Source organism: Megalops cyprinoides, chromosome 11 (genome assembly GCF_013368585.1).
Source record: "Megalops cyprinoides isolate fMegCyp1 chromosome 11, fMegCyp1.pri, whole genome shotgun sequence".
NCBI classification, from domain to species: Eukaryota; Metazoa; Chordata; class Actinopteri; order Elopiformes; family Megalopidae; genus Megalops; species Megalops cyprinoides.
The window spans coordinates 34,416,066-34,429,300 of NC_050593.1; the positions used below are offsets into that span (position 1 = coordinate 34,416,066).

The 13,235-nt window shown below is 45.8% G+C and overlaps 1 protein-coding gene across 1 annotated transcript in view; it reads right to left on the bottom strand.

Moving 5' to 3' along the window:
* dnah9l (dynein, axonemal, heavy polypeptide 9 like) overlaps positions 1–13,235 on the bottom strand; it is a 61,428-nt gene that overhangs the window by 47,602 nt on the left and 591 nt on the right. Inside the window, exons 2-15 of the mRNA XM_036540016.1 lie at positions 12,802–12,945; positions 12,218–12,408; positions 11,522–11,711; positions 11,140–11,239; positions 10,360–10,571; positions 9,613–9,846; positions 9,067–9,234; positions 5,781–5,897; positions 5,105–5,242; positions 4,508–4,632; positions 3,593–3,788; positions 3,133–3,237; positions 1,376–1,771; positions 709–1,041 (exon numbers count right to left, since the gene is read on the bottom strand). Coding sequence (XP_036395909.1) covers positions 709–1,041; positions 1,376–1,771; positions 3,133–3,237; positions 3,593–3,788; positions 4,508–4,632; positions 5,105–5,242; positions 5,781–5,897; positions 9,067–9,234; positions 9,613–9,846; positions 10,360–10,571; positions 11,140–11,239; positions 11,522–11,711; positions 12,218–12,408; positions 12,802–12,945 — 2,649 coding nt within the window. The remainder of the gene's footprint in view (positions 1–708; positions 1,042–1,375; positions 1,772–3,132; positions 3,238–3,592; positions 3,789–4,507; positions 4,633–5,104; positions 5,243–5,780; positions 5,898–9,066; positions 9,235–9,612; positions 9,847–10,359; positions 10,572–11,139; positions 11,240–11,521; positions 11,712–12,217; positions 12,409–12,801; positions 12,946–13,235) is intronic.

Consider the following 13,235-nt stretch of genomic DNA (forward strand, 5'->3'; position numbering starts at 1 on the left):
ATTGTTTCTGGGAAGGGAGAAAACAGAAGTGCACGAATACCCACCGGTCAGCTGGATTTTGTCAGTTCAGGCTGAAGCGGGTAGGCCTGCCAGCAGCTTGCCTCTTGATAATGATGCTGTTTGGTGGGAACAATTTCCTCCCCAAACGGCTCATCAAGAGCGGAGAGAGTCTGTCACCTTGGGCACAGAGTGACATGCCTTCCGAGCCCTCGCCTGTTATTAACGCATCTCTTAAGACAGGCCCCATTATCTAACACTGGCCCTAATTTCCATTCTGTTCCTGGCAACACGTTCAGTTCCTCTCCCCTCTTTATTTAGCTGCTAACTTGAGTGTAGAAACTACCGGTAAAGATGCAAGAGGCAGGAAGTCACAACCTGACATAAAGAGATTGAAAAGGCCGAGATTTCTATTCGTTGGCTGTAGTAAAGCGCTTGCTTCACATCTTTACATTACATTATTGCCATTGAGCAGATGCTCTTATCCAGGGCATCTTACATAGGTTACATTTTTTTACAGGTTATCCATTTATACAGCTGGATATTTGCTGAGCCAGTTCTGGGTTAAATACTTTTCCCAAGGGTACAACAGCAGTGTCCCAGCAGGGTATCAAAACGACGACCTTTCGGTTACAAGTCCTGCCCCTTACCACTCTGCTACCCTGCCACACCTATCTTGTTGACGTCTTATGTGTCTGGCACAACCCTCACCTGGTACGTCTCCTTTTGATTGTGCTGGGCCACTCTCGGAATGTGAGAGGCCATTTTGAAGATCTGGTCCACCATCTTGTCAATGATGTCGTAGAAGTTGTCCTTCCTGGTGATGTCTAAGGGTGGTTTGAAGGTCATGTCGCTGCCGTTGAGGACCATCTGTACCTCGAACAGGGGCGCGATCCTCAGGGCGGGGTCGGTGTTCTCGATGAAGTAGAGCAGCGAGCAGCGGATGGCACTGACCAGGCCCTGTAGGACCATGCGGTCCACATACTCAGTATATGCCTTCCACTCGGGAGAGTCTGGGTCAGCGCCCAGCAGAGCCTGGTTCTCCTGGGAAACAGAGCAACACAGAGGCTTAAAGAGCTGTGTCTGATGACTACGTCTCAGTAAATACCTCAATCCATATTTGGTGTCTTGCAAAAGTATTCAGGCCCTTGAAAGAATGCTGTTCTAATGCTCCTAAGTGCGTCTTCTTTCATGCAGTGGAGGATGGTAAGGATGGTGAAGTGGTGTGTTTCAGACATCAGAAAACCACAACCACAACATGCTAACCCTCATTTAAGGCTTTTAACTTTTCAATGGCAAAACAAGAGAGACAGGATTTGACCCTGTCTGGGAGGAGGGGGAGGGGAAGGGGGAGGGGGAGGGGGAGGGGCGTGGTTACCTGCACGAGCCGGTGAATCTGCTCCCCAGTTGAGGCGATGAGGGCGTACTTCCTGCGGACGCTCTCCTCCACGTCTCCGATCAGCAGCAGGTTGCTGCTCCGGCTGCTCTTCCTGGTGATGAAGGGGGCGTGACTGAACCCTCCCATCAGCTCCTGCAGGGCCTCCACGTTGGCCTTGCTCCTCTGCACCCGGCTGTCCACGCCCTGCACCAGCTCCCGGGTCTGCTGGATGTAGCCCCACAGGTCGTCCTGGCTCCAGGCCAGGCCCTCCAGCGCGGGCTGCAGCTGCCGCCTGGTGCCCTCCATCTCCCTCTCCACCAGCCGCAGCTCCACCTCCAGGATGGTGCTCTGCAGCCGGTTGTACCACTGCGTCACCAGGGACAGGGTCTGGGTGTACTGCACCGGAGGAAACACAACACACATGGACCACTCAGGCCGTGAAGGGAGCCAGCACACGGCAGCATGCACCCTACAGGACTCCTGTAGCCACTGTGGGAAAACAAAAGGACTGATAACCGAAAGGTTGCTGGTTCAATTCCCCACGGGGGCACTGCTGAAGTACCCTTGGGCAAGGTACCTAACCCACAATTTTCTCAGTAAATATCCAGCTGTATAAATGGATAACATTGCAAGAACCTGTAACTGATGTAAGTTGCTCTGGTTTAGAGCATCTACTAAATGCCAAAATGTAATAATGTAATTTGACCATGCTTCTTTTGATTGGGATCCAAAAGGGTTTTCTCACATTTCATTCCATTTTAAAAATGCTAGTTGGCAGTAGCTGTTTGCTCAACATCAAAATATCAATTCTTGCAATTCATAAGGGGATAAGAAAAGTAGGCGGGTTCCCCCCAGAATGCACCATCAGATTTGGCTTTTAAAACAATCATACGACCCTTTAAAATACATTCTTTATTCCAGAATTCATGGAGCATATCAGAAAGAGAGACTGCAAGAAACTCCACTGTTCTATTACATTTTTATTGATTGCCCATTTAAGAGGTGTACTGCGAACTTAAGTAAACACTATGCTTAGACACGTGTACGTTAGTTTCCACCCTTGTGAGATTTGCATTTGTGATACAAAAAGTGGCATTCAATGAGGATAGATTTATGGATGGTAAAAAATCAGTTGGATCAACATTGGAAGGCAACATTGGATAAAACCCCCAAAAAGGTTCAGCTCTTGGCCCTTATTGGCCCTCTTGGCCACATATTCTTTAATTCCACATGACCTGCTGTTTTGTGATGTCACTGCTGCACCGAGGAAGGGGGCGGGTACAGGTTGGCAGTGATGCGGGCCCTCAAGAGAATGTGTGAGTCTGTGTGCCGAAACAGTAAATACTCCCTGAATAATACTGTGATCTCTTTACATTACCTTCCTGCACGGCGGAGAGTGGGAGGGCTCAGGTTGCCGTGGGAACGACAGGGAAGTAGTAATGATGACAGCTCTAACTCAGTCTAAGTGCAGCAAAGCATGGCGCTGCGGTCAATTGCCCTGAACCCATTACCGCTCTCCAGGGAGAGCAGCATAATATGAACAGCACCTTCCGCAGAGGAGTGACCCATTGTCAACACAGATCGCTTTCATTTCAAAAAAGAAGTCTGCTGTGAGGAACAAGATTATTAGTGAGGTTGTGACTGCTGGGTGTGTGAATATGGGAAAGCAGTGCTTCTGAGAATACTGCACTGTTTCTACCCGAGCTCAGTGGCTGGGTTTCGTGAATTCCCCGTGATGCAGAGAGTGCAGGACTCACCATGTACAGAGTCTCCTTTTTGGAGTACAGATTGAGCGCCGCCTTGGGAATGTTGTGGTATTTCAGCATGGACAGGTATTTCACCTCCCGCAGAACTGAGGTCAGCTGGGGAATGAATAATAGATGTGGGGAGTGCAGATCAGCTTGCATCCCTATAACAATCAGATTCTTTCTCGGTTCCGACAAGATATGCAATCACATGCTTAACAGTCAGGTTAGGTCATAAGTCTCCCCTAGCTGACATGTCTACCCTCATTTCTGGGCTAAAGGTGAGTGATTTTCAGCATATTCACAGTTGAAATTGGTGTGTCTGCAGACCTGGGCCCGCAGTGACTTACAGCAGGGTAGAAGTTGACCTGGAACAGGCCTGTGTGTAGACCGGGGCCCACAGTGACTTACAGCAGGGTTGAAGTTGACCTGGAACAGGCCTGTGTGTAGACCTGGGCCCACAGTGACTTACAGCAGGGTTGAAGTTGACCTGGAACAGGCCGGTCTCCTGGTTGAGAGCCAGCAGGGGCTCCTGCAGGTGGGTGTGGCACAGCTCCTCCAGCCCTTCGGTCCAGGAGGAATAGACCTCTTCATCATGCTGCTCCAACACCTCCAGCAGCCTCTCACACTTCTTCAGAACCTGCTCTGCTTCACTGGTGCCCAGGGGCCTGAACACACACACACACACACACACGCACACATGCACACACACATATACACACACATGCACACACACACACACATACATACACACATACACACACCTCATAAGGAGCTGGAGAAACTCACAACTGTTTCACATACAAAATGCTCATATCACACAGTTACATAGTTATAGTGGTCTGAGCTATGAGCAGGAGCATCTTGGCAGCAATATTTAAGTTTTTAAGTTCACTGTCACGTCAAAGGGCCCATTGGTTCTGACTTCCCCTGCGAACACTGCTGTTGTACCCATGTTATGGTATGCTTCATTATTTGCTTAGCAGACCCACTCATCTGAAACAGCATACACAGGTCACATGTTGCTCCTTCATCCAATATTTAACCAAGCGATGCAGGTTGAGCACCTCGCTCAAGGGTACAAATGCAGCGCCATATTACATAACATTAGCGTCATTTAGCAAACGCTGTCATCCAGACCAGCTTACAGTTTTATCCATTTGTGCAAATATGTGTGCACATATTTACTGAGGCAATTGTGGGTTAAGTACCTTTCTCAAGGGTACAGCAGCAGTGCTCCAGTATGGAATCAAACCAGCAACCTTTCCGTTACAAGCCCTGCTCCTTACCACTACATCACACTGCCACCACACCACGCCACTACCGATGGGCGGAACCTGGAGCCTGAAATGCGACTGTAGCTACGAGCACAGAGAGACAGGCCTACATGTGCGTCAGGTGGCTGAGGTTGCTGCGGCTGCTCAGGATTCTGTCCCGCAGTTCTTGCGACCACTTCAGGCTCCCCGCCACCTGCGGCATGTTCTTCCCCAGGCTGGCGTGGCCGTTCTGCATCTGAAACGGCAGAGAGAGACACTGGGGGAAGCCGCTGCCGCCACCGCTAACGCTGACACAGGCCAGAGAGCAGAGGCCCCTGGCGCCTTAACAACCAGGACAGCATAACAGCTTACACATTCCTTACATATAAATCCAAAATAAATATGAAAATTACACATGTATGTTACATGAGCATAACTTCTTAAATAAGCCTATCACAGCAAAAGCAGAGATCTGCTTTTTCTGTGGCATCTGCCCAGAGTCTAATAATTCCCCTGGCAAAGACAGAGACTCCAGTCCAGGAAAGGAAGCTTCTGTGAGGTGAGTAATCATTTCCCCCTGAATTGTTCTGGAGTGTTTGGACACATGGACACACAGCTATGTAACATATGACACTGTGAAAAGTGTAGATATTAGAGCATATGAGAAATAAGTGCATGCTGTATATGTATATATGTTGCATGTGTGTATACGATTTGGCTCATCTCACCTTCTCCCTCTGCCGGTCGAGGATATGTTGACAGCAGTTCATCTCCTCCTCGAACATGAGCAGCAGAGTGGCGTAGTTCGGGGCGAACAGCTCGTTGATTCTGGGCCTCTCCAGCAGGGTCCCGAATATCTGCAGGAGCTGCCAGAGCAAATACATTAAGCACCTCAAGCACCACACTGACAGCACTACAGAAAAGAGTAATGAGACTGACAACAGCAGGCTCTACCATTCAACTGTTAATATAGTTCTATACAATAGAGGACTATAATATACTATATATACTAATATAGTACATTACACTATCCTATATTCTGCAATGTAGTACATAGTCTATTGTAATGTACTATACAAGCATACGTAGTATATCACAGTTATATACAATATAGGACTATAATACGCTATGTATACTAGGATAGCATATTACAATATGCTATATAGGCCTACTATTTCTTCAGTGAACGCTGGAATTGCAGTGTTAATGAAGTGTTTTTAAATTTGCTGCGCTTGTGTGAACATGTGTGTGCCTTATGTAGATGAGAACAGAATGACCTTGACAGCCACGCGAATGCATGTTTGTGTCGTCTGCCCGACGCGTGTCTGAGTACCGTCCACTTGCTGCACTCCATCTCCCCCACGCCTGTAATGACAGCGCAAATGGGAAGAAAATTGTCTTCACCTTAAAGGCGGACTCCAGTCCCCTCGAATGCTGAAAGGCCAGGTTAAGGACGGTGCCCAGCCGCTGATCAAAGTCCTTGTTTTGCCCCACGAAACGGGTGTAATCAGAGAGAAAGTCCTGCGGAGATTACAGCCTTCAATCAGTAAGTGAAGAAAACGGGGTGCACATCGCTGTCGCCGCCGCACGGCTCGGCCGCTGTCAGACCGCATGCATATTATCAGCGGCAGACCCGCCGTCGGCGGCCCTCGAGAGACAGAGAGCCATCCCCGTCTCCGCGCTCAGGGGCGCAAAAAACGCCTCTCCCTCAACCACAGAAAATGCCTGTCTCCACGGAGACCCCACGCTGGCTTTTGACTCTCTGTGGATACCGTTAAATGTGCATTTTGCAGAAAGAAAAAAAAAAAAAGATCTGATGACTTTTGTTGCCTGTTCGCTTTTATGTTTCAGAAAATCGCTTTTAGGACCAGCTCCTGTAAGTCTGGCAATGCATGTAATCAGCGCATAATGAGCTCCACGGAGAGGCAGAGGAGGTGAAGGGAACATTCTGCTGGCCAACCGTTTTCACAAGACTTAAGAAATCATCAAGTTACAGCTTTGGAAATCTAAATAAGGCCATAGAGGCATGGTAAACTCTGCATCTTAGCTAAGAGTCAGTAGAGCATATTTAAATTTTAAGGGATGATATTAAAGGCATATATACAGTACCAGAAAAAGTTTGGACACACCTGATTAAGATCATGGGAAACATGGATTCAAAGGCATTTTCATGCAAACAATTTTGCTTGAATGCTTGAAATTTGTGTCTTAGACAAGTATAAATAGTGAAGTTGATGCCTATGTATGAATTTCTTTAAAAAATGTATTTTCAAAAAATATTTTTTGGCTACTTTGAAGAATCTAAAATATAAGATAAATTTGATTTTTAACATGTTTTTGGTCACTGTGTAATTCCATTTATGTTATTTCATAGTTTTGATATCTTGACAATTATTATAAAATGTGGAAAATAGTAAAAATAAAGAATAAAAGTTGTATCCAAACTGGGACTGGCAATGGTACTAGCAAATCTGTATGGAAATACATAGCAGCCTTTCAAAATATTCAGACACTAACAAGGAATAAAAAAACATTCAGAAATCAGAAACCTAAAACACTTCACTGAACCTTGTACAGTCTCTGAGTGGGAGCTTAAAACAACCAGCACACTGTCACTTAACATCTCTCTCTCAAAAAGAGACAAAAATATTAAACTCTCTCCCCTGCGAGAGAACAGCAATGCAAACCTGTAATTTCCCCCAAAACAAGAAAGCACTTAATCAGAGAGCATGAATATCACTCCTCTCTCCACTGAGAGGAAACGGATGAAACAATTGCAGCCCCTGCCTGTTTTTTTTTTCCCACCTTCCTCCACATTTCACATCTTTCAATTTAACATCCACCCAGACGACTCGGATAAGTGCAGATGACAAATAATGACAGTAAACATGACCAAAAAAAAGAGAAAGACAGAGCCTGTTCAGAAGCAAGCACATCCTGTCCTTTACAAGTTTTGCATAATAGCGGCTTTGGCGCTCACCGGGAAACGGCTCACCTTGAACAAGCGGCCCGGGACTCAATGTCAACACATCCACACTTCAAATCCTAACAACCCCCCCCCCCTAAAAAATAAAAAACCTGCTGCTGCTGCTCCGGGGGAGATCACCAAATTGTTCCCCTTCACAAAAAAAAAAAATCACTGACCTACAGCAAAATTGGCTAAATTCAATAGAGAGAGAATGTCATGCTATTGAGTTGATCCATGCTGTTTCCTTGCCAGATGAAAATGATCTTCTCCATTGTCTTTCCTCCTGGGATAGATTAAGGGCAGGAGTGTGCACTGAATGCAGAAAAACAGCTCTCGCCCACCCCGAGAACAAGGGTACAGCTCAGGGGACAAGAGGAAGCAAAACACAGCTAATACACAACCTTAGAGTGATGGATTGTACACCCCACACAAAGTAATACAAACTGTATGCTTTCAAGAGGCTATGAACATAGCCCTGCGTTACCATGTACAGTACAAAATGGCATTTGCCTGCAAATAGCTGTTTGTGGAGCCTACTCAGAGATAAATACATGTGGTAGATGACTACAATAGTACTCTAATCATATGTACCACAAGTGTAAGGTATAAAGTTGTTGACTCTTTCTGAGATTTGTTTTCAAATAGTCTGAATGGTAGACATTTTGGTCAATTACATATAAATTGTGCGACAGCTGCACTGCAACTGAAAAAGGGACGGTCAAAAGACACATATACAGAGAGAAATGAAATGCTACCCCTTTAGAAATATTTTGCACCTAAAAGATCACATAAGAAGAGGAATTATTTCAGCAAACACTTTTCATTACCTTCCCATCTGATAGATCTATAATCCCTACGGAGTTTTAAAATTGTATCACAAATATGAAAGAGAATGCCTTTACATTATTATAGTATGTGTTACTGGATGGTCCTCCACCTCTTTATAGTTATCATATTTATGGATTTTGCAGAAAAATTGGAATGGGAGAGCGTAGGGCTCTGTGTGTGCAATTATTCCGCAACAGAAATAGGGCAGACCTGCTGAAGAGGAATCCATCACAGAAAAGCCATTTGACTCTCATCAAAACCACAAACAGATGAAAAGACGGAAACTTAGAATTACGCCTTTCTATCTTAAATCGCAGACTAAATTGCAACCATTGAAAATAGCCGAGATGTCTTTCCATTTACTACCCTGCCATGTCTTTTCACAGAGGCCATTTCCCGCCAACTCCCGCATACACTGTACAACAATCTGCATTATACTAGCTTACCGTATCGTTTTTTACAAAGGATATTTGCTGAACACGGAGACCCCAGTGTCTGAGAGTCAGTACAAAGAAACCTCTAGGCTTTCTGGTTGCTTTGAAAGCAAGTAAACAATCAAACAAAGCATTCATATATCTATATATCTGCATCTATATGTATATCTATATTTATATGTATATCTATCTATGTATAGATAAATACATATAGTTATACATAAATATAGATACAAATGGAGATAGACAGATAGGTAGATAGGTAGGTAGATAGATAGATAGATAGATAGATAGATAGATAGATATAGATATAGATATATAGATGTAGATATAGATATATTTATGCATCTATTGCACACCCTATATGAAACACACAGGGCAGAAGAGTAGGGGTATCTGGCTCCATTAACAGCAATCTTTTTGTTAATATGGGGGGAACAGTGGCAGGAGTGCTCTTTACCTTCTTGGTGTAATCCAGTGGATCATACTTGCTCTCTCTGAGGATCCTCCAGCTGTCGTGGAACTCGTCGTTCATGCTGTACACCATGTCACTCAGGATCTTCCCCCGGGACCCTCCCAGCTCAATCTTCTCCAGCTTCAGGAAGTCCAGGGCAGACGCAAACAGCTCCTGGAGACAGGGAGAGAGAGGGCGAGGAGTTTCACCCAGGGCAACTGGGGAAATAGTACTGTCCAAAACAAACCCTCCGGCCATCATAAGCTTGATCATAAATCACAGTGAAACGTGTGAATTATCGTGGAAACGAATGCCCCTGCTTTTCCTGATTGTCCAACACACACACACTGTATTTCTGTAACCGCTTTGATCAGAGGAAGTGATGCTTTTTTCCTGCCACTTTGTGGAAACACCCCCCCTGCACATATTTGAGTCATAAACCCAGCGGTCCCATGTTGATGACCTCACAGACCAGCACAGATGAGCTCTCCCACAGCAGAAATTGCTTACGTAAGTCCCTGAGATTTACACGGTCACACAGTCACCCCTCACTTCGATCATCAGCAGCCTCTCCAGGATGCAGTCAGTCCTCTGGAAGACCAGGCCAGAGGGGAAGTCCCAGGGCCGCACCTCCTCCCCGTCCCGGTAGTACTGACCGATCTTCTCCCTGTGCTGGTGGAAGGTCCGCTTGAAGCTCTTTATCACGTGGATGGTCTGCTGGACCCTCTCCACCCCCTCCTCCAGCTCCATCTTAAACAGCTCCTCAGGGATGAGGTAGGCAAAGGCCTGCGGAGAACAGAGGAGACCATCTCCATCTCCATCTCCTCAGGCTGGTGTATGACACATCAGAGACACACCCTACTCTACACTGACATTAAGCATGGAAGTACACCAAAAGCCCAGCTTGGACAGCATTGTGGCATAGCGGTAAGGAGCAGGACTCACAACCAATGCCCCTGCTGTTGTACCCTTGGGCAAGGTACTCAACCTAGAATTGCCCCAGTAAATATGCGGCTGTATAAACGGATACAATTGTAACCTATGTAAATTTCTCTGGAATAGACCATCTGCTAAATGACAATAATGTAAGGTAATATCCTATTCCCTCCCAGTGCCTCAGTAAATATCTCGCTGTATAAATGGATAGCATGTTAAAACTGTAACCTGTGCATGTTGCTCTGGGTAGGTGTGCCTGATAAATGAGAGTAATGTACTGTAATGTTATTGAGCACTGGAGTGAGTGTGCATGCAGCCGCAGGTAGAACGGCAGCCGACGGCGAAGGGTGCCTGTTCACTTACCTTCTCGATCAGCAGGTTGCAGAACTCCTTCAGCAGCACCACCATGCGTCCCGGGACACAGTAGTGCTTGGAGTGGCTCCAGATCAGACACAGGGTGTGGAAGAGGGGGGCCACGAGCACCTCCATGTGGGTGAAGCTGCGCTCCTCCAAACTGCTGATGTGCTTCTTCAGCGGACGCAGGTGCAGCTCGATGTCCACCGCCTCCTGGACAGCTTCATGCAGAGAGAGACAGACAGTGTTACAGGAGCAAAATTACTGGATACTGGAGTTACATTATTGGCATTCAGCAGATACCCAGAGCGACTTACATCAATTACAGGTTTTTACAACATTATCCATTCATAGAGCTGAATGTTACTGAGGCAATTGTGGGTTAAGTACCTTACCAAGGGTACAGCAGCAGTGCCCCTGTGGGGAATTGAACTGGCACCTTTTGGTTACAAGTCCTGCTCCTTATCCACTATGCTACACTGCCACCCCTATTCCACTAAACACAAACTTGCACCAGATCCTCCACAAGGTCATCTGGAGCAGAAGTGCCTAATTATTTAGGTGGGATCGTGCCATATTTGCCCTTTATCTCCCACAACACGTAAAGTGTCGTCCCTCTAAAGTGACAGCTCCCATGCGTTACTCAAGAGAGCACATTGTCTGAGCGAATGCAGTAACGATCAGTGGAATAAGTGCACAGATAGGCCTGATGAGACCCTAGGGGGCTAAGAGCCACATTGTGATGAGAGACCCTCCACAGGACTGGAGAGGGCCGTCTCTAATGGCTACCTCGGTTTACTTTCTGAATGATGTCGCTGAAGCTGGCATAGTAGCTGCTTTTAATCCTCTTTAGAATCTCCATGATCTTTTCTACTTTGGGATTCTGGATCTGGGACAATGAAAAAAAAAAATTGGTCAATCACAAATAGGTCAGAACCATCCCATCTGCAGAATAGAAACAGCTCCCTGTGCATTTCCCTGTGCAGAATAAAAATGTCTAATATCACAGATTTTATTAATAATTCACATTAGAAATATATATATGAGGCACATCAAAATGTTATTATTTTTGTACTACAGGAGGGGGAACAATCATAGCCCCAGACCACCGCCGCGTTGCAGGTTATCTTTAAATGGCCTGGCCCACTCTTTCCTGCTCTTTATACCACACCTGTCTCTGAATACCCAGCAGGTTATCCTTCTGTGTGACCCAGAACTCGATTTCGACGTTGGGACCAGGATTGTCTCCCAGGGCCTGGCTTGAATCCTTCTTCAGGATGTCCCAGATCTGATGTGTCCATTGGATGACCATGGTCTCAATGGAGTACACCATGGTGCGGTCTATGGGCCAGTCACCAGGACTAGGGAGCACAGACACACCCTTAAGCAGTAATCCAAAACAATGCACCACCCACATAGCATTAGCAATTTACTGTTATTATAGGAAAATCCCACTAAGAATTTACTGTAATAATAGGAAATTCCCATTAACAATTTACTCTAATTATAGCAAAAGGAAATGCCATATCCAAAACAACAAGCCATTAGATTAAGGTTCTAAAAACTTGAACTGATGAATGCTTACCTCTATTTATGTGTGTGGAAAAACCAATCAATGGTGAGTCCTGGTGCTGTGAGTATTTGGGTGTATGTTGGGTTAGGATTAGGGGTTAGGGGTTAGGGTTAGGTTTAAGATTGGGGTTAGAGGGTTAGGGTTAGGGTTAGGAGTTACAGTCAGGGTTATGGTTAGGGTTAAGGTTAGGGGTTAGGGGTTACAGTTATGGTTACAGTTAAGGTTAGGGTTAGGGTTAGGGGGTAGGGATTATGGGTTAGGGGTAAGGTGTATGTTCCATAGCAGGACACTGACCTGAGGAGGGTGTCCTCCAGTCCTGACCTCTCTATACAGAGTGGCAAAGGCAGCAGAGTCCGGCCCTCCGCCCTGCCCCACAGGGTGACCACGTGGCTCTTCAACTTCTCAATGTGCCTGTTGATGTCCTCAGACACCACCCGGGGCCAGCCTCCATGGTTCCTCCCATTGACCAGAATAGAGACCAGCACCTGCCCAGACACAGAGACCTCTCTCTCACAGCAACACGTCAGTCTTACGGGGTTCTTAGCCTGATGAGCCTCTGAGAAAATCTGAAGCAATACACAGATTTCCCATATATAGGAATACACATTATACATGTAAACAGTATATATAAATGTAATCTATAGAGAATAAATGTGTTTGTAAAATACAATCGATACACAGTGTTCTCATAATGCATAAATTGTGACCAGACAGTAAAAGTGTACATAATTTAAAGCCAATGACTACAGACCTATAGAACATGACAAAATATAACTGCATGTATGAGTATACACATTATATACATTAGAAAATGTGTATGTAAGATCTGAGTCTCTAGCACAAGTTCCTGTATCACAAAATCCCTGTCCAGCGATTACCTCAGCAATGAAAACTGGCACCTGCTCCAAGGGCTGACCAGACACCTCTCCCAGCCAGAGCTCCCTTCGGAAATTCGACTTGGACACTTTCAGTGTCCCCTTTTTCAGGATGCACAGAAGCTTGGTTTTCCACGGCGCGGGGCTCTTGGAAAAGGAGGATAAGTGTGGAATGCTTTCAACCGTGAAAGCACCGGAAATAAGTGACGACTTATTTCGATTAAAGAAACGTCAGACGCGTGCACAAGCAAGGAGGCTAAAGCAACACACTGCAGTAAAACACATTCGCATGAAGTTTCGAAGAATCTCACGTGTATCTCGACAATTTTACGTGTAATAACGCAATGTTTTACGGATTCTGCGGTCTAGTGACTGAAATGTATGGTTGTGTGTATATGGCCTGCCTTTAAGTTTTCAGTTTTTAGTCTGTCTAGTCA